Source organism: Suillus subalutaceus, assembly GCF_016647625.1.
Source record: "Suillus subalutaceus strain FC151 chromosome Unknown DFJ58scaffold_59, whole genome shotgun sequence".
Classification (NCBI taxonomy): domain Eukaryota; kingdom Fungi; phylum Basidiomycota; class Agaricomycetes; order Boletales; family Suillaceae; genus Suillus; species Suillus subalutaceus.
In genome coordinates this window covers 101,820-129,084 of record NW_024540308.1, presented here as the reverse complement: position 1 = coordinate 129,084, position 27,265 = coordinate 101,820, and the positions used below count along the sequence as shown (strand labels likewise).

General features: G+C 47.8%; 5 protein-coding genes across 5 annotated transcripts; 4 read left to right on the top strand and 1 right to left on the bottom strand.

Annotated features, from left to right (window-relative positions):
• The first annotated feature begins 698 nt into the window (after window positions 1-698).
• On the top strand, window positions 699-2,076 carry DFJ58DRAFT_914338 (isoprenoid synthase domain-containing protein). Its single transcript, XM_041395379.1, has 4 exons — window positions 699-1,186; window positions 1,239-1,527; window positions 1,583-1,939; window positions 2,003-2,076. Exons 1-3 carry the CDS (start codon window positions 768-770, stop codon window positions 1,916-1,918), a joined length of 1,044 nt encoding a protein of 347 aa, XP_041243460.1. The 5' UTR covers window positions 699-767; the 3' UTR covers window positions 1,919-1,939; window positions 2,003-2,076.
• A 2,781-nt stretch (window positions 2,077-4,857) lies between these two features.
• On the top strand, window positions 4,858-6,002 carry DFJ58DRAFT_716564 (isoprenoid synthase domain-containing protein; the record flags this gene model as incomplete). Its single annotated transcript, XM_041384230.1, has 3 exons — window positions 4,858-5,264; window positions 5,319-5,607; window positions 5,661-6,002. 3 exons carry the CDS (start codon window positions 4,858-4,860, stop codon window positions 6,000-6,002), a joined length of 1,038 nt encoding a protein of 345 aa, XP_041243459.1.
• Window positions 6,003-10,617: 4,615 nt separating this feature from the next.
• DFJ58DRAFT_728435 (uncharacterized protein) lies at window positions 10,618-11,523 on the bottom strand (the record flags this gene model as incomplete). Its single annotated transcript, XM_041385594.1, has 2 exons — window positions 10,618-10,929; window positions 11,332-11,523. 2 exons carry the CDS (start codon window positions 11,521-11,523, stop codon window positions 10,618-10,620), a joined length of 504 nt encoding a protein of 167 aa, XP_041243458.1.
• A 3,113-nt stretch (window positions 11,524-14,636) lies between these two features.
• On the top strand, window positions 14,637-16,145 carry DFJ58DRAFT_884487 (isoprenoid synthase domain-containing protein; the record flags this gene model as incomplete). The annotated part of the gene is made up of 4 exons (XM_041394611.1): window positions 14,637-15,112; window positions 15,169-15,457; window positions 15,512-15,860; window positions 15,917-16,145. The coding sequence occupies 4 exons, from the start codon at window positions 14,640-14,642 to the stop codon at window positions 15,922-15,924; spliced, it is 1,119 nt and encodes a 372-aa protein (XP_041243457.1). The 3' UTR covers window positions 15,925-16,145.
• Window positions 16,146-22,002: 5,857 nt separating this feature from the next.
• Window positions 22,003-22,626, top strand: DFJ58DRAFT_790515 (isoprenoid synthase domain-containing protein; the record flags this gene model as incomplete). The annotated part of the gene is made up of 2 exons (XM_041390272.1): window positions 22,003-22,230; window positions 22,285-22,626. Coding segments are annotated over 2 exons (570 nt in total), but the record flags the coding sequence as incomplete, so codon positions are not given.
• Between the last annotated feature and the right edge of the window lie 4,639 nt (window positions 22,627-27,265).

Here is a 27,265-nt window from a genome sequence, read left to right as displayed (position 1 = left end):
TTCTACTCGTTCTTGGCATGCTAATTTCCACATGTTGACTTCTCTATCCCAGTGTAGAGCGGGTGTGTAGTCGACCTGTGAACAAGTTTGGTTGGGCGACATTTACTTACTTCTCCTCTGCCTGCACAGTCATCTCCTCCGAAGGCGATGGTAAGGGTTGTGCATGCAAAGAGCCTTCCTTGTGCGCTAGGGAAAGCACAACATGTATGTGACCGTTACTAAGAAGATAAGAAGGAGTGCAGTTTGCCAGGGCCCAGCTTGTAAATATTAAAATAAAAGCCAGAGGTGCACCAGTGGACTTTGCATATGTGACTGCAAGGCGTTGCCAAACACATACAGATACATTTCGTTGCTCATTAATTGATGCATCGACGATTCGATGGAATCATGACAGCTACTTATAAGTTACTGATTGGTGCAGAGTTTATTGTATTACCTGACTTCTTCGGCGATTGGCGCTGCCCAACGCGACTGGACCCTCACTTTATCCGCACTTCGGAATACGCATGACTGGCTCTTCTAAAAAATTCTGTTCGTCTCAGACTCTCAACCCTAACTGTCTCTACTACTCATCGTACGACTGAGTTTATACCTCGCTTTCTTTTAATCTGACTGGACCCTCCTTTCCAAAAGCACGCGATGGTCCGAGTCAATACGGCACCCGCTAGCAAGACTGGCATAAGTATAAAGACTGACATATTCAGAGCCCTTGTCTCATAACTCGCATCTCCCATTTCTCCGTTCACAACACGAGTCCAACAACACCCATGGCTTCTACCACAACCTGCACCGTCACTTTTTCTGACTCCGAACCCACAGAGTTCATTATACCTGACTTCTTCAGTGATTTCCCTTATCCAATGCGACTGAACCCTCACTGTTATCCGGTATCTCGGGCTTCTGATCAATGGCTTTGTAGCGAAGGCCATCTAGTAGAGCCCAAGACTACCATATATACGGTCTTGCGCGCAGGTTACCTCGCTTCAGCTACTTACCCTGATGCGGATGCTTTCCATCTCAGGGTCTGCGCGGACTGGCTGGGCTGGTCGTTCATAGTAGACGACTGGCTCGAGTTCGAGAGGTTCGATGTCAATGATGCGTGGGGAATACGCGATAGCTGCATGTCTGCGTTCCGCGATCCCGTCAACTTCCAGACAGAAAGATATAGTGCAAAGATGTGCAAATCGTGCGTCTATTTTATGCATCGGGTACACATTCTAACCATCTTACGCTTTTAGATTCGTCTCTCGATTTAAGGAGACTAGCGGTCCTGGCTGCGCAAAGCGCTTTATCGAATCCAATGACGTGTGGTTTATCCTTGCGGCAAAGGAGATGGACAACCGCCTCAAGGGACATGTCAATAATGTCGAATCTTACATTGAAATGAGGCGTATATTGAGCGGCCTCAAGCCTTCCTTTGCCCTTATCGAATTCGCCGGTCAGATTGATCTTCCTGACGAAGTGGTCTCGCATCCGGTCATCATGGCCCTGGAGGAGGCTGCCATTGACTGGGTTGCTTGGTCAAATGTAACCCCTCATTTTGTCGTCGAAGTTGGGGCACCACTGACATCGCTGCTGACAGGATATTTTCTCCTATAACGTAGAGCAGGCTCGCCATAGCACAAGCAATTTAGTTGTGCTGGTTATGATGCATCAAGGTCTCGACCTGCAAGGTGCTGTTGACTACTGCGGCCGGCTATGCAAGACCTCCATCCAGCGCTTTGAAGAACACCGTGCTATCCTCCCCTCCTGGGGAGAAGAAGTCGACAAAGAGGTGGCTATCTACGTCCAAGGACTGCAAAACTGGATGTCCGGTTCGCTGCAATGGTCCTTCGAGAACGCCCGCTATTTCGGGAAGGATGCGCACGTTGTCAAGCGGGACAGGACCGTCAAGCTGCTTCCCAAGCGGCCCTTGTGAAATCCATAGCTATTATTCTATGTGAGACTGTTTTCACTTCTTTCCTGCATTTCACGATTCTCATTGCGATGACTGCCATCATAGAAAGCTACATCATTATTCATGTCTTGCTATGTGTCAAGCTGCCTACCGAATGCGCATTATGTTTTGCCTTTCTTCCTAGTACTCAGAACGTTTTTCATTCTCGCTGTTGTGTGTATAATAGTACCAGTTGTTCCTTCTATTTAGAATCATACATATGATACTTGTATCGTAACAACGTGTGGCACCCGTCCTGCGAGCATGTAAGGTTAAACTCGACGAACCTCACGTGACAAAACCGTATGCTCACCCGAAGTGGTCGAACAAGCATAGCTTCCGTCTTGACTCTTGTTATATTCGTTAAAATATTTGTCCAAAGCCTCAAGTTCCAGGTTCGAAGGTACAACATCATTCTTCAACGTTACATACTAAAACCTCACACCACAGATTTCCTCGTCTGCTCAGGAGTTTGCAGTCCTCGCACTGACTTCCCGAAGGCCTAGCGCCTACAATTCATGCCAGCCAATACCTGACGGCGACATGTACGAAACGTGAAGGGCCATTTCGCTTCCCGAGATCGACATTATCAGGTCGGAAGGTTGTTCGAGGAACTATCCGATCCGCCGATTAGATATCGATGTCATCATGTATGATAAGAGGTTCGTTATAAGCCTCTTATTACAGAAATGAGAACACTAAGCACTTTGTACAAGGACTGGCGGCCGTCGTATCAGTATGCAGTATGGCATCAACCTAGCGAATAAGATGGATGGGACCGTGACATTTAGCGGCTTTAGACGAATATTTCAACAAATCCAGCTGGCTTCAGGCCCACGAGCCTGGCTCAAGGCCCAGGGTGAGTAAGATGCATTGGACGCCACTTATCATTGATCAACTTCTATCGGGATCGATCAATCTTCTATTCCTGATGCCATTGTTACTATTATAAGAACACTGGCAGACTTTCTCTAATTGAATCTTGGTTCGCGCCAATCAGAAAGGCACCAATAAAGTCTTCCTGCACGTCGAATCATATGGATACAACCGCGCCACACCAAATTGTACATGTGTACTACGAAGGAAAGGATGCACACTAAGTCAAGATTCACCGGCACCCGTGATTTCATAATACCGTGATTACATTGAAGGACCTCAGTGATGGTTGCTGTCGAAGACTCACTCATCACCATCAAGGGCTGGGGTGCAAATTCAAGAATATCGTTGCGGATGCATTCTAATGAGAAACCTTCTGGCGTGGACGGTGGGAGTAGTTGGGAAGTAGTCCCAGCTATGCAGAGACCTGGATATGCATCTGGCTCGTGAGGTGCGTTAGTTGGTTCAGGCTGCCAGATGCATTTGTCAGGAAAAAGTGATAATAGTGCACTTTCAGTGCTAGCAGACGTCACTGTGGTGGCATAATGTTCCGCAGCGGACGGAGCTCCAGGTATCTTGCTCTTCGAAGCACCGCACTTGGACCCGTCAGTCAAGACCCTACGTACGTCCGTGTCATTCTTCCAATCACCAGCTCATGACATTCCATGATTCCTGGCGTATAACTCGAAACAATTTCGTCGTCTACGCTTCCGTTCCGGTTCCGCACTTATTGTCAAAAAGCAGTCATTGTGGGATTTTAACGGGTGAGCCCGTGCTCAATTTTTGTTGGCTTGCTATCTTGATATGTCAGGGGCAACGGAAATGAAGTCAAGTGATGCACGAGATGAGAAAAGCTCGCTACATTTACCAAGCTAACGATCTCGGCGACCGAGGAATTTTACGTGGTAGGTCAGATGATCATTGCCTCTTTAATTACAAACATCAGAACAACCTGCACCATTTGGGCACTACAGGTGATACTAATCTTCTCCTGTGCAATTCCTCGGCGACTCACCTATCCTGATAATCCATTTTGGTACTATGCTCTCCTCAATGCGGGTGGGATTCCAGGATAACGGCCACCTTTGTAACGAATGCGGATTCTCAAGTTTCCAACGTTTGGGGTTTGTGAGGACGAACACGACATTTTTGCAATCAGCTATAATATCAATGATGATATATTACCTGTCCAGACCCATATGCAATTCTAACATTACGGCCACCAGTTTCGTTAAGCTTAGACGAATTGAACCACCAGGATGTGAGTCGCGCCTGAATCAATTCGTTTCGAATTGAGCGCTGGTAAAAGCTTACTTACAGACTGTCTGTGAGGCTCCTCACAAATTCTATTGCTCTGTGACGGTTTCTGACCGACCAGATAGTTGAACCGTAACCAGTGCCACAACATCGTCTATGGTCCTGCAAGGTCCTATCGAAATAGAAACGACCGTCTTCCTTCGCGTAAGGTCTGCCTAGGGGGAGGCTCTGGTTATGCTACCTGTGTTGGAAATCAACCAACAACGTACTAAGTAGTAAGTACCATATAGTTTCACATTTTTTGTTTCGGACTTTACGCTAGCAGTTACCTTCAACATACTTACTATATATGGCAACTCCGCTCACGACACCTGTCTGTTCATACTCGACTGGGGACTTACGAAGTCCTTACTATCTGTTTAGACGCATACCATCTTTTAACCTGGCGCTAAAAGAAGACACAAAGCGGTTAATCCACCTGTATGATTGGCAAACTTGCCATATGGATCACGAACCATTCAAGTCACACGTACTATCGAGAAGCAGCACTGGTCCCTGGAACGGTGAACTCCACCCTGGGTGTCCAATGAGTCTTCTTTCTCGTATAAAATTTATCTTGCCTAATCGGAATGCTTGTGCTGAATGGTGATTGAAAAAAAGGTTCGATATCATCTTCCATGACACGGATCTGAGCGAGACAGACATCCACTGGCACTATAAAGGCTCACGATTTTACACCTATATTTCCTCATCTCAACGTTCACAATATGAATCCGACGACCCCTGTTATGTTTCCCACTGTCACCCACACGACCCATCCTGACTCTGAGCCCTCACAATTCATTTTACCTGACCTTGTCAATGATTGCCACTATCCCTTGCGAAAGAACCCTCACTGTTATGCAGTGTCCCGCGCATCTGATCAATGGCTTACTGATGTAGCGCAACTTGTAGAGCCCGAGGTCAGAGAGTATCTTGATGCGGACATAGGCGGATGTGCTGCCGTTTGCCATCCTGATGCAGATGCTTTCCATCTCCAAGTCTGCGCTGAATTCCTTAACTGGGCATTCGTTATAGACGACTGGATGGAGTGTGGTGTTGTCGATGTACGGGAAGCGCATGAATCCTGTATTCTTGCACTCCACGATCCCATCAATTTTGAGACGGAGCAACTTGGTGCAAAGATGTGCAAATCGTATGTCTATTTTTTCCATCATATAGCACTTTCTTAAACTCGTTATGCGGTTAGGTTTTTCAGCCGCTTTAAGGAGACTGCTGGCCCCGGCTGCACAGAGCGGTTCATCCGCGGAAGCGAATTGTTCTTCGCTGCTGTGGCTAAGCATCTGGACGACCGTGCGAAAGGAAATATGTATGATCTGCCATCTTACATTGCCCTGAGGAAAGATCTAGTCGCGATGAAGATCTGCAGTGCCTTGATTGAATTCGCAGGTCGAATTGATCTTCCGGACGAAGTTGTTTCGCATCCAGTTTTCCAGGCCTTAGAGGATGCGGCCAACGATCACGTTTCTTGGTGTAATGTTAGTATGTTCCGTCATTGAACACTGGGCGCCGCTGACATTACCGGCAACAGGATATTTTTTCATACAACAAAGAGCAATCTCGCGGTAGCGCACCCTGGGAAAACATAGTTTCCGTGCTCATGCACGATCGAGGACTAGACCTGCAAGGCGCCATGGACTACGCTGGCCAGATGTGCAAAGATGCCATTCAGCGCTTTGAATCCAACCGTGTTGTCCTCCCCTCATGGGGAGAAGAGGTTGACAGGCAGGTGGCTATCCACATCGACGGGCTGCAGAACTGGATGGTCGGTTCACTTCACTGGCACTTGAATTGCATCCGCTATTTTGGCAAGGATGGACATGCTGTCAAGTTGGACCGAATCGTCAAGCTGCTTCCCAAAAGGCCCTTGTAGAGCCTAATACCTAGTGCATGGCTTTTGAAGGTGAGATCGGGTTTACTTCTTTCACGCACTGCGCAATTCTTACGACTAGCTTAGTAGAACGGCTCACACAGACTTGAAAGTCTTGCTTCGGTTGCATTTTTTTAAATCCAATTTTCATGTCCTATGGAGAGTTTAACGATTGTCATTGACTGACTACGATAAAAGACATGGGGTATGAGGGTTAGAGTTAGAATAAGGTTTAGCCTGCTGTTTAGGAAGATGGGTGACGAGAATTTAGCGTCAAAAACTGGCCCCAACAACCAGCTAAATCTCTGAATTTCCGCAGAAGGGGCCCATACGATGCTTGCGATCAACTTAGATTATCGGTTACACCTTTGCGAACCATACAGATCCATTCAGAACGTTCTGAAGCATCGTGCCAATGAGCGGCTGGTGTGCACGACGAGTTGGCTGAGACTCAGAGTATTCAGAGCACTCAATCATCATGCCAATCATTTCACGCACGATGACCTTGTCGTTTGAGCAATTGTCGTTCTATTTCAAAGAATTCGTCCAAAGCCTCAAGCTCCATGTTTGAACCTACATCATTCCTCAGCGTTACATAGCATACTAAACCTCACTTCAACACCACAGATTTCCTCGTCCACCCAGGAGTCTCAAATTGATATTACGGTTGTCGCATCACCCAAGATTCCATTCTCGCCTTCGAGAATGAGATCAAGAAGTTCATCGATTACGCCGATTTTTGTGATCCTACGTGCGCATTGTTGACTCGTAATTGGCTTTTTGAAGGAGTTGCGCCTCCGTCAGCTGGATTACAATTGCTGTGTCGACTTGGTCTTAGGGCCTGAGGATTCGGTGGATGAAGACTCGGAGGGGGAGGGAGAAGGGTTAGCTGATGAAAAGAAGGACGATACAAAGACTGAAGAAGATGAGGGCGATATAACTGACCACGAAGACATAAAGGAGGACGACACGAAGACTGATGAACAAGAGTCGAGTCACTATGAAGACGAAAAAGACGACCCACAGACTGACGAAGAAGGCGACACAACTCACTACGAAGATGAAAAGATGAGGATACGAAGACTGATGAAGGCGATGCGACTCACTTCGAAGATGAAAAAGAAGACGACCAGAAGACTGATGGAAATCAGGGCAATGCAAGTCACTATGAAGACGAAAAGGTCGACGACAGCAAAGCTGATGAACACGAGGCCGTCACCAATGACCATCATGAATATACAAAGGAGGACGAAGTTACACAAGCCACGATGATGAAGATGAAACCTGTGTTTGGAGACACCGACAATGAATTTGAAGTTGAATATGATGCAGAGGTGGTAGCCATCTCTGTTTGTTCAGACGAACCCGTTAGCTGCCAAGAACGACCTACACAAGCGCAAATGGACATTATGACGACGTTGCCTGACCAGCCACGTCAGTGGTGTGTAAGCTATAGGGACATTCAAATGTACTTTGCCAATTTCCGGTCGATATGCAGGAATATAACCTTAATTACTTACAAGCTCCCATTTCCTAGTTGCGTTTCGTCACCCCGCTTCGATATTAAGGTACCTTCGCATTATCCGATCACCCATGAGACAAAGGATGTTCCTCCCCCGTGGGTATCGTGCGGAAGGCTACTTGGCACTTGGCACTTGGAGCCGTGCGTGTGCTTCTAGGGTTGAGCAAGGGTGGACCCGCGGGTCGCTGGAGCCACACTGTACCCATACCCACACACCGCACCCGCTACGGGTGTACACCGACCCGCCAATTCTACGGGCATGAGCGATGTTTGCGGTATACCGTGGTTTTTTCAGACCCGCGGGTCGTATAGTATTTTCAAGTCCTGGAGACGGAAAACACCGATTCTCATCTACATTTTTGTGCTGCGCAGGGGAAGAAGTGGCAAACACGACAATTCACGCGCACAGCAACATGATTAGTGTCAAAAAATGCATAGACAGGTAAACGGCAATTATTCTTGAGTTTTTCTGTATTGAATTGGTAAGGCACTGACATAGTATGGTAGGATCAGCAGAGGTCTTACGAAGTTCCGATGGCTCGGGCGATGATGACGGTGATGTCGAAGACAATTTTGACAAGCATGATTGAATGGAAGACTCGTCAGCCTTCTTTAAGCGGCGCACAATCTACTGAAACATCAGCATAACCAGCGCAGTAGGTTGTCACCTCGAATCGACATTGCTACTCAATGAACCTGCGGTCGAAGCTTCGAAAATATGGGTGGATGTAGATTTGATGCTCTGGGGACGAGTGACATGGTGACGACAGCTCCGGATCCGGCTCGGGGTGTTTGAAAATTTGACCCTCGCACCCTCGGACAAGCTGAGGGTTCCACATGGTCTAGTGTAGGGGGCAGAAAGGAATTGGCCTCGTGGCAATTGGCAAGATGGCAGAACGGCAATTGGCAGAATGGCAGAAGTCGGCAAAAAGTATTGTGAGCATTTTTCCTACTACGGCAAAAATAGCTTCGACCACTACATCGAGGCTACACCTTCTGACATCAAAAGTGCATCAATATTCTCTTTTGCTTACATCAACTCCTTGTCAGTCATTGATTCCGGACCCGCAAGATAGTCTTGGTCATCAGAGTCTACTGCGAGGGGAGGAATCTTCAATCCATGCAACCGATTTTCATCGAGTCCATGTTTAGGACAAGTATATGTGTGTGTGTTTTCGACAAACAGGCTTCCCAGCTTTGGAGTCCATCTTGTAGTACAGGAAGTATGCATAGCTTACAAGAAGTGATTCAAACGTGTGAACTGACAAATTGCATCATTTGACGGTCTGAGATAAAAAGTAGTGCTTGATATTGGCCGTGTGAGGTACAATATTAATTGAATTCAATGGACAGTAGTTACATTTGAAAAAGTTGTTTTTCGAGTTGTTTCTGACTGGGAAAAAGTGGTCAGACATGATTTTTCGGACATGATGGCCCTTGGGTTCTGGGGCCATGGTAATTGCCAACTTGTACACCAAGATACATTCAACCATATGTCAAATTTCTATTGTTTGTTAGTAGGAACAAGTACTAGGAGGTACTAGGTTATTGTAGTTCTGACGACTTCTGCCAACCACCTTCGACCTACTGCCATCAATTGCCACTGGCAGAAATATTTCATTCTGCCAACAACACTATCCACACCCATCCAACACCGCAAACCGCCACGGGAAAGTACGGTGTACGTGCGGGTCCCCATAACCTACACCATACCCATACCCGCCACACCCGTCAGCGATACACCGCGGTTTTACCCGTACCCGTGCTCCACCCTATGTACTTCAATCGGAAGTGTAATGATGATTTGGTTGTTTGTCGACAACCATGTGCCTAGAACTGGATTGGGACGATTGATCTTGATATGAGCACTACGTGTATTGTATTGTAGGTCTTGACGTCTACAGCGTTAGACGCAGCATCAATATGCACGGACAACGTATGAAGGATGACGTTTCGGTGAACATCGAGTTGGCTTCGAACAAGGTGATAAAATGAGACAAATTCCCCGAGAATATGCAAGCACTCCGTATAAGAGACGGTATGCGGCCATAAATTAGTCAGTATCTTAACCAACCTTTGAGCACCAACATCAGGGGGAATGGTGGGTTTGGGACAGATGTGATGTGGTGGTGGACGTGGTGCGGGGTGCAGTGGTGTGTGATAGAGTGACAAGGTGCACACGACGAGGTGCGGCGATGGGGTGGATGTGACGAGGCGAATAAGACGAAGAGGTGAATGCAAGTACAACAAGAGGCGAGTTGTGTGAGAGCTCCAATCCAGCGAAAGACGACCAGCGCAATTCACCCAAGCGCAAACTTCAGCGTACTATCCGCTTCTCCAATAGAAACGATCTGCGAAGCACCCAGGCCCATTCCTTGCCCACCCACACCCATGCTGCGTCTCCTATACCATAAGTCTGTGCCCCGATCCTAACCTGCACCCCTCCTAAAACGTCCATACTCATACTCTGCGGCACACCATCATCACCCACACCCTCACTGCCCCCTGTCTCGCCCCCTTCAAGCATCGCAAATGGGAAACTTGTCCATTTACCTGGTAGAGTAGGTGTGTGTGTATATAAGGTAGGCCCTCATGGGAGTCAGGATGCGGATGCGGGTCTTGGTGCTGTTGGGATGCGTGTGGAGGTTGGTTTTGAATTGTAGGGGTGGTGGGTTCTCGTGTCTCGTTATATCCTCAGTTCCATACCCGTCTCTTATAAGGGGGAGTGCCGTGCCCCATGAATGCGCGGAGAAGCTCGGAGAGGATGGTAAAAAGAGGGGTGGGGTGCGTTGGAAGGTGGATGGGTGTAGGTGTTTGGGGTGAGTGTATCGGCGGTGGTTGTGGAGTGGGCATTGAATGTGATGGTGGGAGGGTTGGGTTGAGGGCGTTCGATTAGATGCCCACGAAGGTTAAGGAAGGCGTTTGTGTAAGCATTGATGTCGTAGGAGGGTAGAAAAGGTAGAAAGAAGCTGGGGCGTCGAAGGGGGGGATGGGGTTCAATGTGGAGGGGAACATGGCGGCATGCACACAAAGGACGTAGAGTGGGCATGGTGTCCCATAAAGACCGTCCACCAAGGGCAGGCGGCGAGGTAGATCTCAAAGGTGGTAACTTGTGCGTTGGAGGTAGGAAGCGGGTATGTAGAGACGGAAACGGGTGTTAGAGGGGAAACGGGCGCGTGCTTCGGATGCGACGAGGGCTTCGGTGATATTTATGCCATAGCGGCAGAGTCTACAAGTTGTCCATGTCAACTCTTGACACGCTGATGTTGACCTCTCGATCCCGGTGTGGTAGTCGAACAAGTTCAGTTGGGCGACGTTTACTTTCTTCTCCTCCGCCTCCACAGTCATCTCTGAACGTGATGATAAGGGTTGCGCGTACACAGAGCCTTCCCTGTACGCGCTAGCTAGCTAGCAAAGTCATGTAAGCATGGCTGTGACCGTCAGTAAGAACGTTAAGAAGCGAGTGAATAAACCCAGCCAGTGGTGAACGTTCCCAGTCAAAAGTGGAAAATCTACTTACAGAGATCGTATAAATGTATTTAGCTAGAATCGTGTCACGTAGTAGGGGGCAAAACTTTAATTTTGCCGGTTATAACCGGCAAAACGGGTGGCAAAACTCTAGGCGCTATGTGTCCGACATTCCTAATGATGGCATCAATGTTGCCTCGTCCCATCTGTCACCCTCGCCATTGTAATTAACCACCTCAACCTCAGCTAGAACAGTCTGTGGTATTACTCCTTGTTCGACCTCGATCCAACTCGTCAAAATCAAAGCATTTCCCTCGAGTACTTCAATGTAATGCTCTGAACTTCTTCTGTCCTTTTCAACTCTTCGAGAGCTGCAAATTCAGCAGCAATATCGTCAGGTGAGACACTCTCTGGACCAGCAAGAAGGTCATCTGCATCGAGAGACTTGGTCGAGAGCGGAGGTGCCCACGCGAAGGATGCTTCAAGATCCTGTGCAGTCTCGACAGCAGTGCCAACCTCTTCACGAGTGTGCATGCGACGACGGGTGGACTTCCCAGCCTCTGCAGTTTTTACGGCGCTGTCACGGTGGTATCGAAGGTTCGCACGAATTTTGTCGAGGTCGTGTGGATTGTGTTGTGCCGAAGTCAGAGAATGTGCACTCTACTTCACCTGCATGCCTTACGATTGAGATGATTGTCACAGAGACGGCCTTGAGTGGGTGGATTTCGCAATTGATTGGAAGGTTTTTCCATCGAGAAAGGCCGTCCGCTTAACCGCCAGCGAACGGTGTTAGTGACTGATTATAAGCCTGCAGGTCATCCGAGAGTTTTCTCGTCCCATTTCCAGCGTTTTGCAATGTCAAGTGCGACCTTCACCATGAATTCGAATGACCTGTCATTGGCTACCTGCATAACAGCAAGTTTCCAACACATTGGGTGAAGAAAGAGAGCGAGTGAGTGAACTTCCGTATTCATGGCGTGAAAGCGGTGGTTGAAAACAGATCTCGCATGCAGCCAAAAGCCAACATGGTAGCCCTGTTCGCAAGTCAACTGGGACATTTTCTTGGCGCAGCGAAGAAGTTCTAGCATGCAGTCAGCCAGCGAGGCTTGGCGTGACTCAACATTGCCAATCGCATCGACAATAAACTTGACTGTTGTCACAATCTACTCAAGAGGTCTCCAGTAGGGGGGGGGGGTCATTTATTACCGTGTTTATAACCTCAAATGCAACAGGAGCTAGACCATTGGTTTCCTCTGTCCTGTCATGTTCTCAAGTGCGAGAAATACAGGAGGGTCAACTGCAAGTGAGCCATACAGGCTCCTCCGTAGCAGATCCTCCCATCCATCCAGGAGAAGGGTAAGACACTTTTGTTCCTTCAGTCGGTTTATCTCCTCTTGTTGGACACGGACAGCTTCTCCGTTGAGCAGATGACAAGATGGCACGTAAGGGATGGTATATGATATGACGGGCGGACTAGGTTGATGAACTCGTGGAAAAACACATCGTCACCAACACGGAAGGGAATGTTAGCATGAATGAGAAAGCTATGACTCTCAAAGTTGGATGACACGACACACCGGAGCAGCTTTGCATTTGCTAGACTATTTTGTTCTGTACTCAAGGGTTGAAATTTTGAAACGTTGATCAATACTATATTCATCCAAGTTTGAAATCTGAAGCTTTGCGATTCTTGATGGGAATCACGGGAACTTCCAGAAGCAGATTGAAAATTCGAAGCAGCCAAAGTAAGAATAGCATTTCATTTTCATAGCGCTTTCGGTAAGTTGTTGTCACGACCTCACCTCAGTGTTGCCGCACTGTTTGCATTTCCAGTTATAACGATGCGGGCAGCGGGCTGTTGTCAACTCGTTCCAGGCGCTCGAAATTGTCATTGATCAGTTATGCATATGCGAGGGGGCGCCCTCCAGCATGCACCATCTTACTTTAGGGACGTGTTCTCTTGAATTCAAACTGTGTTATCAGAGATATAAATTACATCTCCGCAAGAGTCTCGGATACCAGTTCTGCCAAGTTCCGCACCGTGAGTTCTGCCGATGACCAGGCACAACCAGTCCTGCCAACAACACTAATTGATTCGATTCAGTACCTGCCACCTCTACTGCTGGAGCTTTCCATTACAGCACTTCTCGAGAAGGCGACTCTCCGGACGCAGATGATATATTTCCAGATCAGAACAGCAATGTCTTCTTCGTGGAGAAGCTTCTGACATCGTTTGACCGTTCCCAACTCGTCAAGGCCGTGAGTTATTATCTCGGATTGCTACTGACTCTTTTTATCAGGCGAATGCGACTGTTATTGCGTCGCTTCCCACAGCCTAGCCGCAGCACTCGTGACTACGACCGCACAACCAACTATGTGAGACTTCCAAACGCTTGTTGTGTCCTTTGCAGTATTATTGCATTGTCACGGTTTCTTCACCTTCACTCACACTTATGTGCACTACTGCTTTGTTGCTTTCTATTTTCAGGTTCTCGTACTCACACAATGTCCGTTCGCCCGTCACATACCATCCTGTAGCTCGTACTGTACATTGTCAAATTCTGTTAATCATAATATCGCATAAGATTGCACTGTATCCTTGTACCAGATTGAGCACATGTAGAAGAAAGAAACTACGAGGATATTGTCAGCGTTGAACGGCTCGATTCCTCAAGATTCTTTCGATCTACAATCCACAATGCGACTGCATTTTTTCCAAGGATATTGGTGGATCTAGATCTCGTTGTCCCTATTTTCGTATACTTTCCACTTGGCAAGTTGCAGGTTTTGACGGGTTGAATTCTCAGCCATAACCGTAATACATTTTCGAAGTCATTTGTTTTTGTCCAATACGGTCCCCTATACACCTTACTTCACAAGGTAACAAGGTTTTATCCGCACTTCGTCCATCAGGCCCCTATTGAGAGACTCTGGTTATGCTACCTGTATTGGACATCAACCGACAACGCACTGTAGCTTGAAGTTTCACTTTTTCTTTCGTTTGGACCTTGCGCTCGCCAACTTCAACATACTTACTATATATGGTAACTCCAAACTCATTCGTCTCGTTTTCCATCTTTCCCCCAGTCTGTTCGAACTACTCGACTGGGGACTTATGAAGTCGTTATCTGTTTAGACCCATGCCGTCTTTTAAAAACCTGGCCCTGAACTAAGACACAAAGCGGTTGGTCCACCTGTCTGATTGGCAAACTTGCCATATGGGTCACGAACGTTTCAAGTCACACGTATCAAGAAGCAGGGCTGGACGTGAACTCGGCGACCCTGCGTGTCCGTCCGACGAGTTGTCCTTCTCGTATAACATTGGTCTTGCCTAATGGGAGTCGCACCTATGACTCCCACTTAGCGACGGTAATTACAGGCAATAACACATGGGTATCGCACCTATATGATAAGAATCCGGGCCATTGTCTTATAGGTGCGATACCCGTGCGTTATCGCCTGTAATTACTGTTGTTAAGTGGGAGTCACAGGTGGGGAAATGGTGGTTGAAAAAACTTCAATATCCGCTTTTGCCAATCCGAGCGAGACAGACATCCGCTGGCACAGAAAATTCATTATAAAGACTGACGATCTTGCAACTATATGTTCCTCATCTCAACGTTCACAATCTGAATCCGACAACCCCTATTATGTCTCTCACTGTCACTGTCACCCACACGACCACTCCTGACTCCCACACGACCACTCCTGACTCCCACACGACCACTGACTCCCACACGACCACTCCTGACTCCGAGCCCTCACAATTCATTTTACCTGATCTCATCAATCAATTCCAGTATCCCTTCCGAAAGAGCCCTCACAGTTATACGGTGACCCGCGCATCTGCTCGATGGCTTGCTGATGTAGCGAAACTTGTGGAGCCCGAGATCAGGGGGTATATTGAGATGGACACAGGCACATTTGTTGCCCTGATCTATCCTGACGCAGATGTTTTCCATCTCCAAGTCTGCGCTGAATCCATTAACTGGGCATTCGTTATAGACGACTCGATGGAGTGTGGTGTTGTCACTCCACAGGAAGCGCTTGAATCCTGTATTCCTGCACTCCGCGATCCCATCAATTTTGAGACGGATCTGCTTGCTGCAAAGATGTGCAAATCGTACGACTTTCTTTTTACATCGCATACACTCTTTCTGAAAGTCGTTATGCGGTTAGGTTTGCCAACCGCTTTAATGAGAATGCCGGCCCTGGCTGCAGAGAGCGGTATATCCACGGAAAGGAGTTGTACTTCACTGCTGTGGCTAAGCAGCTGGAAGACCGCGCCAATGGAACTACGTATGATCTAGAATCTTACATTGTCCAGAGGCGAGGTATAGTAGGGATGAAGCCCTACTTTGCCCTCATCGAATTCGTGTCTGGAATTGATCTTCCCGACGAAGTTGTAGCGCATCCGGTTTTCGACGCCATAGATTGCGCGGCTACCGATCATGTTGGTTGGGCCAATGTAATTCTGTTTTGTCGTTGAACGCTGGGGTGCCGCTGACATTACCCCCAACAGGATATTTTCTCGTACAACAAGGAGCAATCTACCGGTGGCGCACCCTGGGAAAACCTAGTTGCCGTGCTCATGCACGTTCGAGGACTAGACGTGCAAAGCGCCATAGACTGCGCTGGCCAGATGTGCAAAGATGCCATCCAGCGCTTTGAATCAAACCGTGCCTCCCTCCCCTCATGGGGAGAAGAGGTTGACAGGGTAGTGGATATCTACGTCGAAGGGCTGAAGAGGTGGATGGTCGGCTCACTTTACTGGCACTTGAGTTGTGTCCGCTATGTTGGCAATGATCTACATACTGTCCAGCGGGACCGAATCGTCAGGCTGCTTCCCAAAAGGCCTTTGGCTTCTGGAGGTGAGATCGGTTTTACTTCTTTCATGCACTGCGCAATTCTTACAGCTGGCTTGTAGAACATTAATACACGATTCACGTCTCACACAGACCTGAATGTTATGCTTCGGTTGCATAATGTGACATCCCGCCTTCCTTGCTTTGGCCTTCGTGGTTTCAACTTCGCGTTCAGCTCCATGCGGGTAACACTTCCCGTCCGTCTTTTGTATCACCACTGTGTATACCTAGAAGAGTCCTATATCCTTGTACGAATCAAAGGCAGGCGTGCTATTTGAAATTCCAGATCGACTAATAAAATGATTAACGATTTTCAACAACATCACGGTTATCGCATCACCCAAGATTTTATTCTCACCTTTGAGAACGCGAGATCAACAAGTTCATCGATCCTACCGATTTTTGTGATCCCACGTGAGCGTCGTTGACTCGTAATTGGCTTTTGTAGGAGGTGCGCCTCCGTCAGTTGGATTACAAGTGTCGTGTCGACCCGGTCTGAGAGGCTGAGGATTCAGCGGATGAAGACTCGGAGGGGGAGGGAGAAGGGTTGGTTGATGAAAAGGAGGGCGATCCAAAGATTGATGAAGATGAGGGCGGTCGAACTGAGCACGAAGACGCAAAGGAGGATGACACGAAGACTGATGAACCAGAGTCAAGTCACTATGAAGACGAAAATGATGATCCAAAGACTGACGAGAAAGACGATACAACTCACTACGAAGATAAAAAGGACGATGATACAATGACTGATGAAGAAGAATCAACTTATTATGAAGACGAAAGGAGGACGGCTTAAAGACTGACGAAGACGAGGGCGATCCAGCTCGCTTTGAAGACGAAAAAGACGACGACTCAAAGACTAATGAAGATCAGGGCAATGCAAGTCACTACGAAGATGAAAAAGACGATGATAACAAGACTGACGAACACGAGGCCATCACCAATGACCATCATGAAGATGCAAAGGAGGACGAAGATGAGGGCTATACAAGCCACGATGATGAAGATGGTGTTTAAAGATGCCGATAATGAATTTGAAGTCAAGTACGATGCAGAGGTGGTGATGGCCATCTCCGTTTGTTCAGACGATCTCGTCAGCTTCCAAGCACGACCTACGCAAGCGCAAATGGACATGATGACGACGTTGCTTGGTCAATTGCCTCAGTGGTGGGTGAGCTATAGGGACATTTAAATGTACCCCGGTTGTGAGTCAATGTGCAGGAACATAACCTTAATTACTTACAAGCTGCCATTTCCGAGTTGCATTTTGTCACCCCGCTTCGTTACAAAAGTACCTTCGCATTGTCCAACCATACATGAAATAAATTATGTGCCTCCCTTGGATATCGTGCGGAAGGCTACTTGGTAATTGGAGTCGTGTGTCTGCTTCGATCGGAAGTGTAATGACGATTTCAAAGTCGTTTGGCTCGTCCATGTACCTAAATGTGTGAAGAACTGAATTGGGACGATTGATCTTGATATGAGCACTACGTGTATTGGACGCAGCATCGACATGCACGGACGATAATCGAATTGGCTTCGAACATATTCTCTGAGGATATGCAAGCACTCCGTATCAGAGACCGTATATGGTCGCGAATTAGTCAGTATCTCAACGAACATTTAAGCACCAAGTTCGATGCCAGCCTGTAGACGATTTGACTGTGCTGTACTATTTCATTTGCCAGATCTATGATGGAGCTGATCAGTGCATTAGGCGCATGGCTTGAATATTGGCCAAATAACTCACCGATGCGCAGCGAATAATTTCACTAGATGTAAGAAAGCTCAGAGGGCACCGCGGATGCATTCAAGTTACATAATCTGTTCGTAGCACAGCCACAGACCGGCATGATGAGGCCCAGGTTGGTTTTCCTTCCATGCGACCGTCATAAACTTGCACGACAGTGAGACTAGTGGTCTCGTATCCTGCTTGCCAACCGAAGTCCTGTGCCATATTTTTATTTACGCTCTCCCCGAAACCGTCTGCGGTACAAATTATCTATAACATGGAAAAACTTGCAGTGGTTCCTCTGCTATGACTCTGGCAGGACAGATCAGGTCGGGAGTGCCAAGGGTCCTGGCTCGTAGTCGGTAGTCCTGCGGCGTGTCGTAGTCGGTCCTCGATAGATAGAGCCGCCTCTTCCCGCCATAGAGGTTTGGCCTGGGTTTCCCTTGCAGTCCGTGCCCGTTCCAATGTCATAGCGGCGGAGTCTACAAGGCATGAGCGGTATGTAACATAAATAAAATTAGGAGACTGACAGAATTTCTACTCGTTGTTGACTGGTTAACTTCCAGATCCTGGTGTGGAGTGGGTGTGTAGTCGAACGAGTTTGGTTGGGAGAAGGTGGCTGGGGTTGTGTTAGATGGTGGTATTATTGAAGGAGAGCTCAGAGAACACGCCTTGTTATGGGTATCTGTTGGATTGGTTGTATTTGTTAAGGTATACGCTGTATTTGTCGTCTTTGGAGGGAGAAAAGCCCGATTGGGGATGAATTCGTGAGAGAAGTATGTAGAAAAGGAGGTGGGATTTGGAGGGAATTCGGGTAAATGATCTAATGGGATTGAAGCGAAGAGTCAAAGTCGAGTAGCGTGAATGACTTGACCTGGCTCCGTCGACGGCTTTCACTCCGTGGTCACGACTTGTTTTGTGCGGCTGTCGACGTCGTTAACATATACGTGTGCTGCTCGTGGGCCCTGCGATTTGTCTGCTTAAAGAAATATATATCTTAATTGACCACAAATAAATCCTGGCCAGCACATACACACACATCTGAAAATCGATGCATTGGCAATTTGCGCCTAGACGATTCGGAAATGCACTCAAGGCTCTGGGATTTCACACCGAAGCTAGAACTTGGCCAGAACATATTGATATCATGTGCGTACACAAATGTGTCTCGGAATATCATACTACAAGTGATTGCTGCTGTGGTAGCTACTCAGTAGCTATCATCTATCCTCAAGCACGAATACATCACCCTCCAATTTGTCCCTCAACTGGCATATGAACGTATTGCTTATTTAAGCATTTCTCCACAACCTGATGTCGTGACTCGTGTACTTATACTGTTCAGGACTGGTCCAATGCGCAAATGCAGGCTGAGGAAGGTGTTGCTTAGTGGGCGGATGTAGTTGGAGTTGGTCTTGCGAGAGCCAGTGATATGACTTTGTTCAGGGTGTTGGAGTGGGGCAGGATGGAGGTTCGTATTAGATATTTTACGGGATCGCTCAATATGTCTAGGTGCTACCGCATCTTCCTTTAATCAAGCCTTAGGCCTGTAGATCGTGCGACGTTATCGAGTCGAAACGTTGCTCGAGGAACTATCAGATCCGCCGATTAGATATCGATGTCATCTCGTCAGATTCTTGATCATGTATGATAAGAGGTTCGTAACCCTCTATTACGGAATCGAGAACATTAACCTCTTCCAAGTACTGGCGGCCGTCCCATCAGTATGCAGTAGGACATCAACCTTACGAGTAAGATGCATGGGACCGTGACACTTCTCAACGCCTTCGTGGGGTAAGGTCCATGAGCCTGACTCAAGGCCTGGCATGTCAGTAGCTCAGACTGCCACATGCATCTGTCAACCGATTACTCACAGTGGTGCGAACGTGCTCAGAATAGGTATGCGCGAGGAGGCACGAGGGCGGTGAACTTCAACTCAAGAATGACCCTTACCAAGCGGTGGTTGAGGTCTTTGCCACTCATGTAATTGATGCATGCAAGGACTTGTGTTTCCCACCTTGTTATCTACTTTGGAATGTTAACAGGGCACTACACATTCAAGATTCACCGGTGATTTTATAACATCGTGATTATATTGAAGGTTAATGAGGGTTGCTATCAGATACTCGCTTATCAGGTCTGGGACGCAGATTCAAAAATAACATTGCGGATGCATTCTAAACTTGGAGAGGGACCTTCTAGTACACGGCGAAATGGATATGCATCTGGCTCGTGGGGTGCATCAGTTGACTCGGTAGGCTGCCAGATGCATCTATCAGGAAAAAGTGGTAATAGCGTACGTTCAGTGCTAGCAGACGTGGTGGCATAGTGTTCCGCAAGGAGTTCCAGGTATCTTGCTCTTCGACCCGGAAGCGCCACACTTGAGGCCGTCAGGATTCTACGTACCATTCTTCCATTCCCCAGCCCATAGCACTCAGGGTCCCATCGTAGATGTCTACAACTTGAAACAATTTCGCCATCTGCGCCTCCATTTCGCACTTAATTATTGCACAGTTGACTTGATCTCCACTCGCAGCTCGCCGAATCTGAGTTTGTCGATGTTGCAGACGTTGGAATGGGGCACGGGGTTTGCCGGTTTGTCAGCAGCTAGCATGACACACGGATGTAGTAGCTAGGGAGCATCCGAGGCCGGCACCACTCCAACGTCCCTATTGCCTGTCAAAAAAGCAGTGACTAGGATTTCACACGCGGGTGAACCAGTGCTTGATTTTTTGTTACTATCTTGATATGTCGAGGGCAATGGAAATGAAGGGGAAGATCAAGTGATGCCCGAGATGAGTACTTAAAGCTCGCAACACTTACCAAGCTGAAGGTCTCGGCGATCGAAGTATTTTAGATGGTAGGTCAAATGATCGTTGCCACTTTATAAACATCAGAATTTCTACAGGACAACCTGCACCATTTAGGCACTACAGGAGATACTAATCTCAGGCTTGTCCTGTGCAATTCCTCGGCAACCCATCCATCCTGATAACCCAATTCGGTACCGTGCTCCCCTCGTTGGGGGTGGGATTCCAGGAGAAGAGCCGCCTTCGTAACGAATGTGGATTCTCAAGTTTCTGACTTGGATTATATTGTTTTTGGGATTGGTGAGGGCGAACATGATAATTTTGCAATCAGTTGTAATATTGACGATGACATCCTACCTGTCCAGACTAATATGTAATTCTATAGAGCTCGTTGGTTCCCGAACTTCACCAGATTATTGAGGTGCTTTACAGTTACCAGTTTCGTTAAGCTTTGATGAATTGAACCACTGGGGTGTGAGTCACACCGGAATTAATTCGGTTCGAACTGTGTGGAGCCGAGCTGGTTAAAGCTCGCTTGCTCACGAGTTCCATTGCTCTGACGGAGTCAGACCAACAAAACTGATAACAGTGCCTGGTATATGGGGGTCACAAGTGAGTGGAAAATCAAACAGTAACCACTGAACATTGATTATCCATAGTCCTGACAGGTCCCGTTGAAATGGACACGACCGTCTTCCTTCTCCTAGGGTCAGCCTGGGGGGAGGCCCAGGCTATGTTACCTGGCGGCCGCATCAGAGGACTGGTGAGAAAGTTACATACCATTAATATGTGTATAACATGACCTTTATTTCCGTCACTAAAAGCAATATAAAAGCATGGTGAGCCCCACGGTGGGGCTCACCATGCTTTTATATTGCTTTTAGTGACGGAAATAAAGGTCATGCATCAACGTAACGCACCCTAGGACTCAGATCGCTTCGATATTTTCTCCCATAACACGGATCCGAGCGAGACAGACATCCACTGGCACTAAAAATTCGCTATAAAGACTGACGATCTTGCGCTTACATTTTCTTCTTTTCAACGGTCACAATATGAATCCGACGACCCCTCAGGCTATTATGTTTCCCACTGTCACCCACACGACCACTCCTGACTCCGAGCCCTCACAATTCATTTTACCTGACCTCATGAATGATTGCAACTATCCCTTGCGAAAGAACCCTCACTGTTATGCGATATCCCGCGCATCTGATCAATGGCTTCCTGACGTGGCGCAGCTTGTAGAGCCTGAGATCAGGGGGTATCTTGATATGGACACAGGCACATTAGTCGCCGTCTGTTATCCTGGTGCAGATGCTTTCCATCTGCAAGTCTGCGTTGAATCCATCAACTGGGCATTCATCATGGATGACCGGATGGAGTGTGGTGTCATCGATGGACGGGGAGCACTTGAATCCTGTATTTCTGCATTGCGCGATCCCATCAATTTTGACACGGAACAGCTTGGTGCAAAGATGTGCAAATCGTACAACTATTTTTTCCATCGCATACACTCTTTCTAAAAGTCGTTATTCCGCTAGGTTTTTCAGCCGCTTCAGGAAAACTGCCGGCCCCGGCTGCACAGAGCGGTTTAGTCCACAGAACCGAATTGTTCCTGGCCGCTGTGGCTAAGCAGGTGGACGACCGTGCCAAAGGAAATATGTATCATCTGGAATCTTACACCACCCTGAGGCGAGATCTAGTCGGGGTTAAGCCCTGCTTTGCCCTCATCGAATTCGTAGCTGGTATTGACCTTCCCGACGAAGTCGTGTCGCATCCAGTTGTCAAGGCCTTGGAGGACGCGACCAACGATCATGTTGCTTGGGCTGACGTAATTCTGTTCTGTCATTGAACGCTGGGGTGCCACTGACATTACTGCCGACAGGATATTTTGTCATACAACAAGGAGCAATCTCGTGGTGACGAACACTGGGAAAACATAGTTGCTGTGCTCATGCACGATCGAGGACTAGACCTGCAAAGCGCCATGGACTATGCTGGCCAGATGTGCAAAGATGCCATCCGGCGCTTTGAATCAAACCGTTCTATCCTCCCTTCGTGGGGAGAAGAGGTTGACAGGCAGGTGGCTATCTACGTCGAAGGGCTGCAGAACTGGATGATCGGATCACTTCACTGGCATTTTGATACCGTCCGCTATTTTGGCAAGGATGGACATGCTGTCAAGCGGGACCGAATCGTCAAGCTTCTTCCCAAGAGGTCCTCGTAGAGCCTAGCACTTAGTGCATGGCTTCCAGAAGTGAGATTAATTTCACTTCTTTTATGCACTACGCAATTCTTATGACTAGCTTAGTAGAACATTGGTACATGAATCACGTCTCACGTAGACTTGAAAGTTTTTCTTCGGTTGCATGATACGTGACATCCCGCCTTCCTTTGTCTTTCGTGGTTTCTACTTCTCATTCAGCTCCTTGCGTGCAACACTTCCCGTCCGTCTTTTGTATCACCATTATATGTACATTGGATAGTCTCGTATCCTCGCACAAATCAGATTTATGCCAGAATCGATTTGAAGATCAGCGTGATATTTGAAAATTCAGGATTATGACAGCTACTATCAAATATAACGAGGTAATGAAAATTAGCGGACCCAACGAGCCAAATCTCTAAATTTCTGCAGAAGAGCTCGTGATGAACTTAGATTCTTGGTTGCACCTTTGCGAACCATAGAAGTTCATTCAGGACGTTCCCGTAGGTCGTGATGTACTGCGCTGGGCGGCTGGTGTGCACGCCACCGAGGAAAACAACCGTTCTGAGTCCCCGGAAGTATTACTGCACAGCACTCGCCTTTGACGAAACGATCGTGATTTCAAAGCTTCCGTACATCCCGAATCCCGATCTAGCATCGACCACGAGAGCCACAAGTTGACATTCGAACAATTGTCGGTCTTATTCAAAGAATCTGTCCAGAGCCTCAAGTTCCAGGTTCGAACCTACAACACCATTTTAAATCGCGAACAATATTACGGTTATCGCATCATCCAAGATTTCATTCTCACCTTCGAGAACGAGATCAAGAAGTTCATCGATCCCGCCGATTTTTGTGATCCCACGTGCGCGTCGTTGACTCGTAATTGACTTTTGAAGGAGTTGCGCCTCCGTCAGCTGGGTCACAAGGGCTGTGTCGACCCGGTATTGGAGCCTGAGGATTTTGGGGATGAAGACTCGGAGGGGGAGGGAGAAGGGTTTGCTGATGAAAAGGAAGACGATACAAAAGACTGACGAAGATGTGGACGGTCCAATCAACCACGAAGACACAAAGGAGGATAAGACGAAGAGTGATGAAGAAGAATTGAGTAACCATGAAGACGAAGATGATGATCCAAAGACTGATGAAGAAGGCGATATAACTCACTACAAAGATGAAAAAGACCACGATGCAAAGACTGATGAAGAATAATCAACTTACTATGAAGACGAAAGGAGGATGACCTAAAGACTGACGAAGGCGAGGGCGATCCAGCTCGCTTTGAAGACGAAAAAGACGACTCAAAGACTAATGAAGATCAAGGCGATGCAAATCACTACGAAGACGAAAAAGACGACGACAGCAAAACTTGCGAACACGAGGCCATCACCAATGACCATCATGAAGATGCAAAGGAGGATGAAGATGAGGGCTATACAAGCCACGATGATGGAGACGAAACCTCGGTGTTCCGAGATGCCGATAATGAATTTGAAGTCAAGTACGATGCAGAAGAGATGGTGGTGGTCATCTCCGTTTGTTCAGATGATCCCGTCAGCTTCCAAGCACGACCTACACAAACGCAAATGGACATGATGACGACGTTGCTTGGTCAATTGCCTCAGTGGGTGAGCTATAGGACATCTAAATGTACCCCGGTTGTGAGTCAATGTTACTTACAAGCTGCCATTTCCGAGTTGCATTTCGTCACCCCGCTTCGTTACAAAAGTACCTTCGCATTGTCTCACACATGAGATAAAGTATGTGCCTCCCGTGGATATCGTGCGGAAGACTATTTGGTACTTGGAGCCGTGTATCCGCTTTGATCGGAAGTGTAATGACGATTTCAAGGTCGTTTGGCTGGTCCATTAATTATACCTAAATGTGTGAAGAACTGTATTGGGACGACGTGCACTGACGACAATCGAGTTGGCTTCGAACAAGGTCGTAAAATCTCTGAGGATATGCAAGCACTCTGTATAAGAGACAGTATGCAGCGGCCAGCCGCGAATTAGTCAGTACCTCAATGAACCTTTTGAGCACCAAGTTCGATAATGCTAGGTAGAGGATTTGACTGTACTATTTTGTTTGCCAAATCTATGATGGGGTACATCAGTGCATTAGGCGCATAGCTTGAATATTGGCCAGATAACTCACCAATGCACAGCGAATAATTTCACTACATGAAAGAAAGCACGGCACCACGGATGCATTCAAGTTTTCATGGCACAGCCACAGACCGGATGCTGATGAGGCCCTGGTTTTCCTTCCACACGACTTCCACGACAGTGAGACTAGTAGTCTCGTATCTTGCTTGCCAACCGAAGTCCTGTGCCTATTTTTATTTACACACTCCCCGAAACCGCCTGCACGTTGCTCAAATCAAATTCACCTCCTGTTCTGCTCACCAGAGTGTGCCGTCGATTGAGGGAGGTTTCCGTGGATATGCCCTCGTTGTGGTGCAGAATTCGACTGGAAAAACTTGCAGTAGCGGTGGTTCTTCTGTTATGATTCATGGCTCAAGCGCACGCGAGGATATCCCCTTTCCCTGGAAGTTACCATGCGGCGCGAACAAGAGTCCATCACTCTAACTTACAGCCTTACATCTATCAAATCTCCTCTCTCAATGTCATATTGTGTCGTCCTGTCGCACTGGACACATTGTTAAACAACCTCCCGGCAGCCCTGGAGCTTCGAATTGGCCCAATCTATGAGTATATTCCTTTTATGGGAGAATCGGAGCACTATACACTACAATCTATCTCACCCATCAGATGCATCATCTCCCAGCTCTTCACTCTACGCACCCCTCGAGCTCAAAGGAATAAATTGTGTTGCCTCCGACCGCATACTTCTGTCCTCAACCCCGTATGGGTCCGCCTGTCAAATCTGACAATCGAAAGAGGCCAGCAACACATTGTAATGTGCTTGCTCAATGCACTCACTCTCCCTAATTTACGTCTGCTTAATGTTGGCTGGAAATTTTGGACTGGTGAAGAGTTGAAAGATGTTGGGAGTGGTACGGTCGGATGGGCTATTGGAATCTGGAGGTTCTGGTCAGGTTGACCACTATGAGCAGGATACTTTGTGTCTTTGAATGACCTGTGTGACTCGTTATTACGTACTGTGTTTGCCGTGAAGGGATAATTTCCCGTTATCCATGATCCGTCCTGTGCGAAGCAATGATCGACCTCCCCACACGGAAGACGTAATCAGTGAAACTTACTGCCAAGTTTGCCTTGTTGTCGTTCCGAGCGCAAGTCAAAACCAGGATGTGCCACACATCGAACACAGCACAGTCAAAAAAAAATCCGTAAAATTGCACGTACAACACACTCATGAAATAAAAACGACCAGTCACGACATAATATATATATACCATTATGAACTCTCCACGATCCAAAATTTGAATGAAAACAATGACAAGAGTTTGTCGATAACAAGATGGACGCGGATGTGGCTTGTCTCATAGACGGGAAGGTCCCGAGTCTAGTGACGTGGACGTAGTAACATGCGAATTTGAGTGGAGTTGTATCTAACATGCGGGGTGGCGCTCATATTACCAACGCGGGTTAAAACAACGTTGGCGAATGCGAGTTATGCGTAGATGACGACCGTGGCTGTGGCGATATATGTGCAAATGACGATCGTGTTGTGCGTATATGCAAGCGGGTGGGTACAAGGATGTCGGTAAATGGATATGCATGTTTAACAGTGCATATGGGAGGATGTTGGCACCATGTGGAAGACGTACAACAGCGAGGTGGCAGCGTACATCGAGGTAGCAGCATACAACAACGAGGTGGTAGCGTACAACGAGGGCAGGGGCACAACGAGGTACAAAGCCCATGTGGGAATAATCGATCAATCTGATACAGCGGTTGAGGTGAGACGGGCCTAACGCGCCCGGTCCGGCGATGGCTAGTCATGCGCACGTATATGGCGCACGAGCTCGAAGCTTCTGATGAGCTTCAAACGAGCACACAGGCTCGCTGGTATAACCAAAAATCCTATAATCCTGATACGGATCAGGAGAAATTATCGCTACATTGATATTGAGTTGAGTCGTGGGTATGGGGGGATGGTAGGTTTTGGGGCAGGTGACGCGGTGCGGGGTGCGGTGGTGTGTGATAGAGTGACCAGGTGTGGCAATGAGGTGAATGTGATGAGGTGAATAAGACGAAGAGGTGAATGCAAGTACAACAAGGGAAATGATAAAAGAGGCGGCCGCGTGAGAGCTCCAATCCAGCGAACGACGACCAGCGCAATTTACCCAAGCGCAAACCTCAGCGTACTGTCCGCTTCTCCAATGGAAACAGGTTGCGAAGCACCCAGGCCCATTCCTTGCCCACCCGCACCCATGCTCATGCCCATGCCTGCACCTCCCATACCATGATTCTGTGCCCCGATCCCAACCCCATCCTGTGCCCCTACCATACCCTGCGCCCCTCCCAGAATGCTCATATTCATACTCTGCGGTACACCATCACCACCCATGCCCTCACTGCCCCCCTGCGCACCTTGCGCTCCAAGTTCATACCACCCGGTGCCTCCCGTCCCATCCCCTTCAAGCATCGCGAATAGGAAACTTGTCCATTCGCCTGGTACAGAGTGGGCGTGAGTGTGTGTATGAGGTGGGTCTTCGTGGGGGTTGGGATGC

Bases quoted from the DNA above. Each gene is read 5' to 3' on its own strand.
- DFJ58DRAFT_914338 (XM_041395379.1), top strand. From the start codon at position 768: ATGGCTTCTACCACAACCTGCACCGTCACTTTTTCTGACTCCGAACCC. The intron at 1,187-1,238 runs GTGCGTCTATTT...TTACGCTTTTAG, and splicing joins AGTGCAAAGATGTGCAAATC to ATTCGTCTCTCGATTTAAGG. The intron at 1,528-1,582 runs GTAACCCCTCAT...CGCTGCTGACAG, and splicing joins ACTGGGTTGCTTGGTCAAAT to GATATTTTCTCCTATAACGT.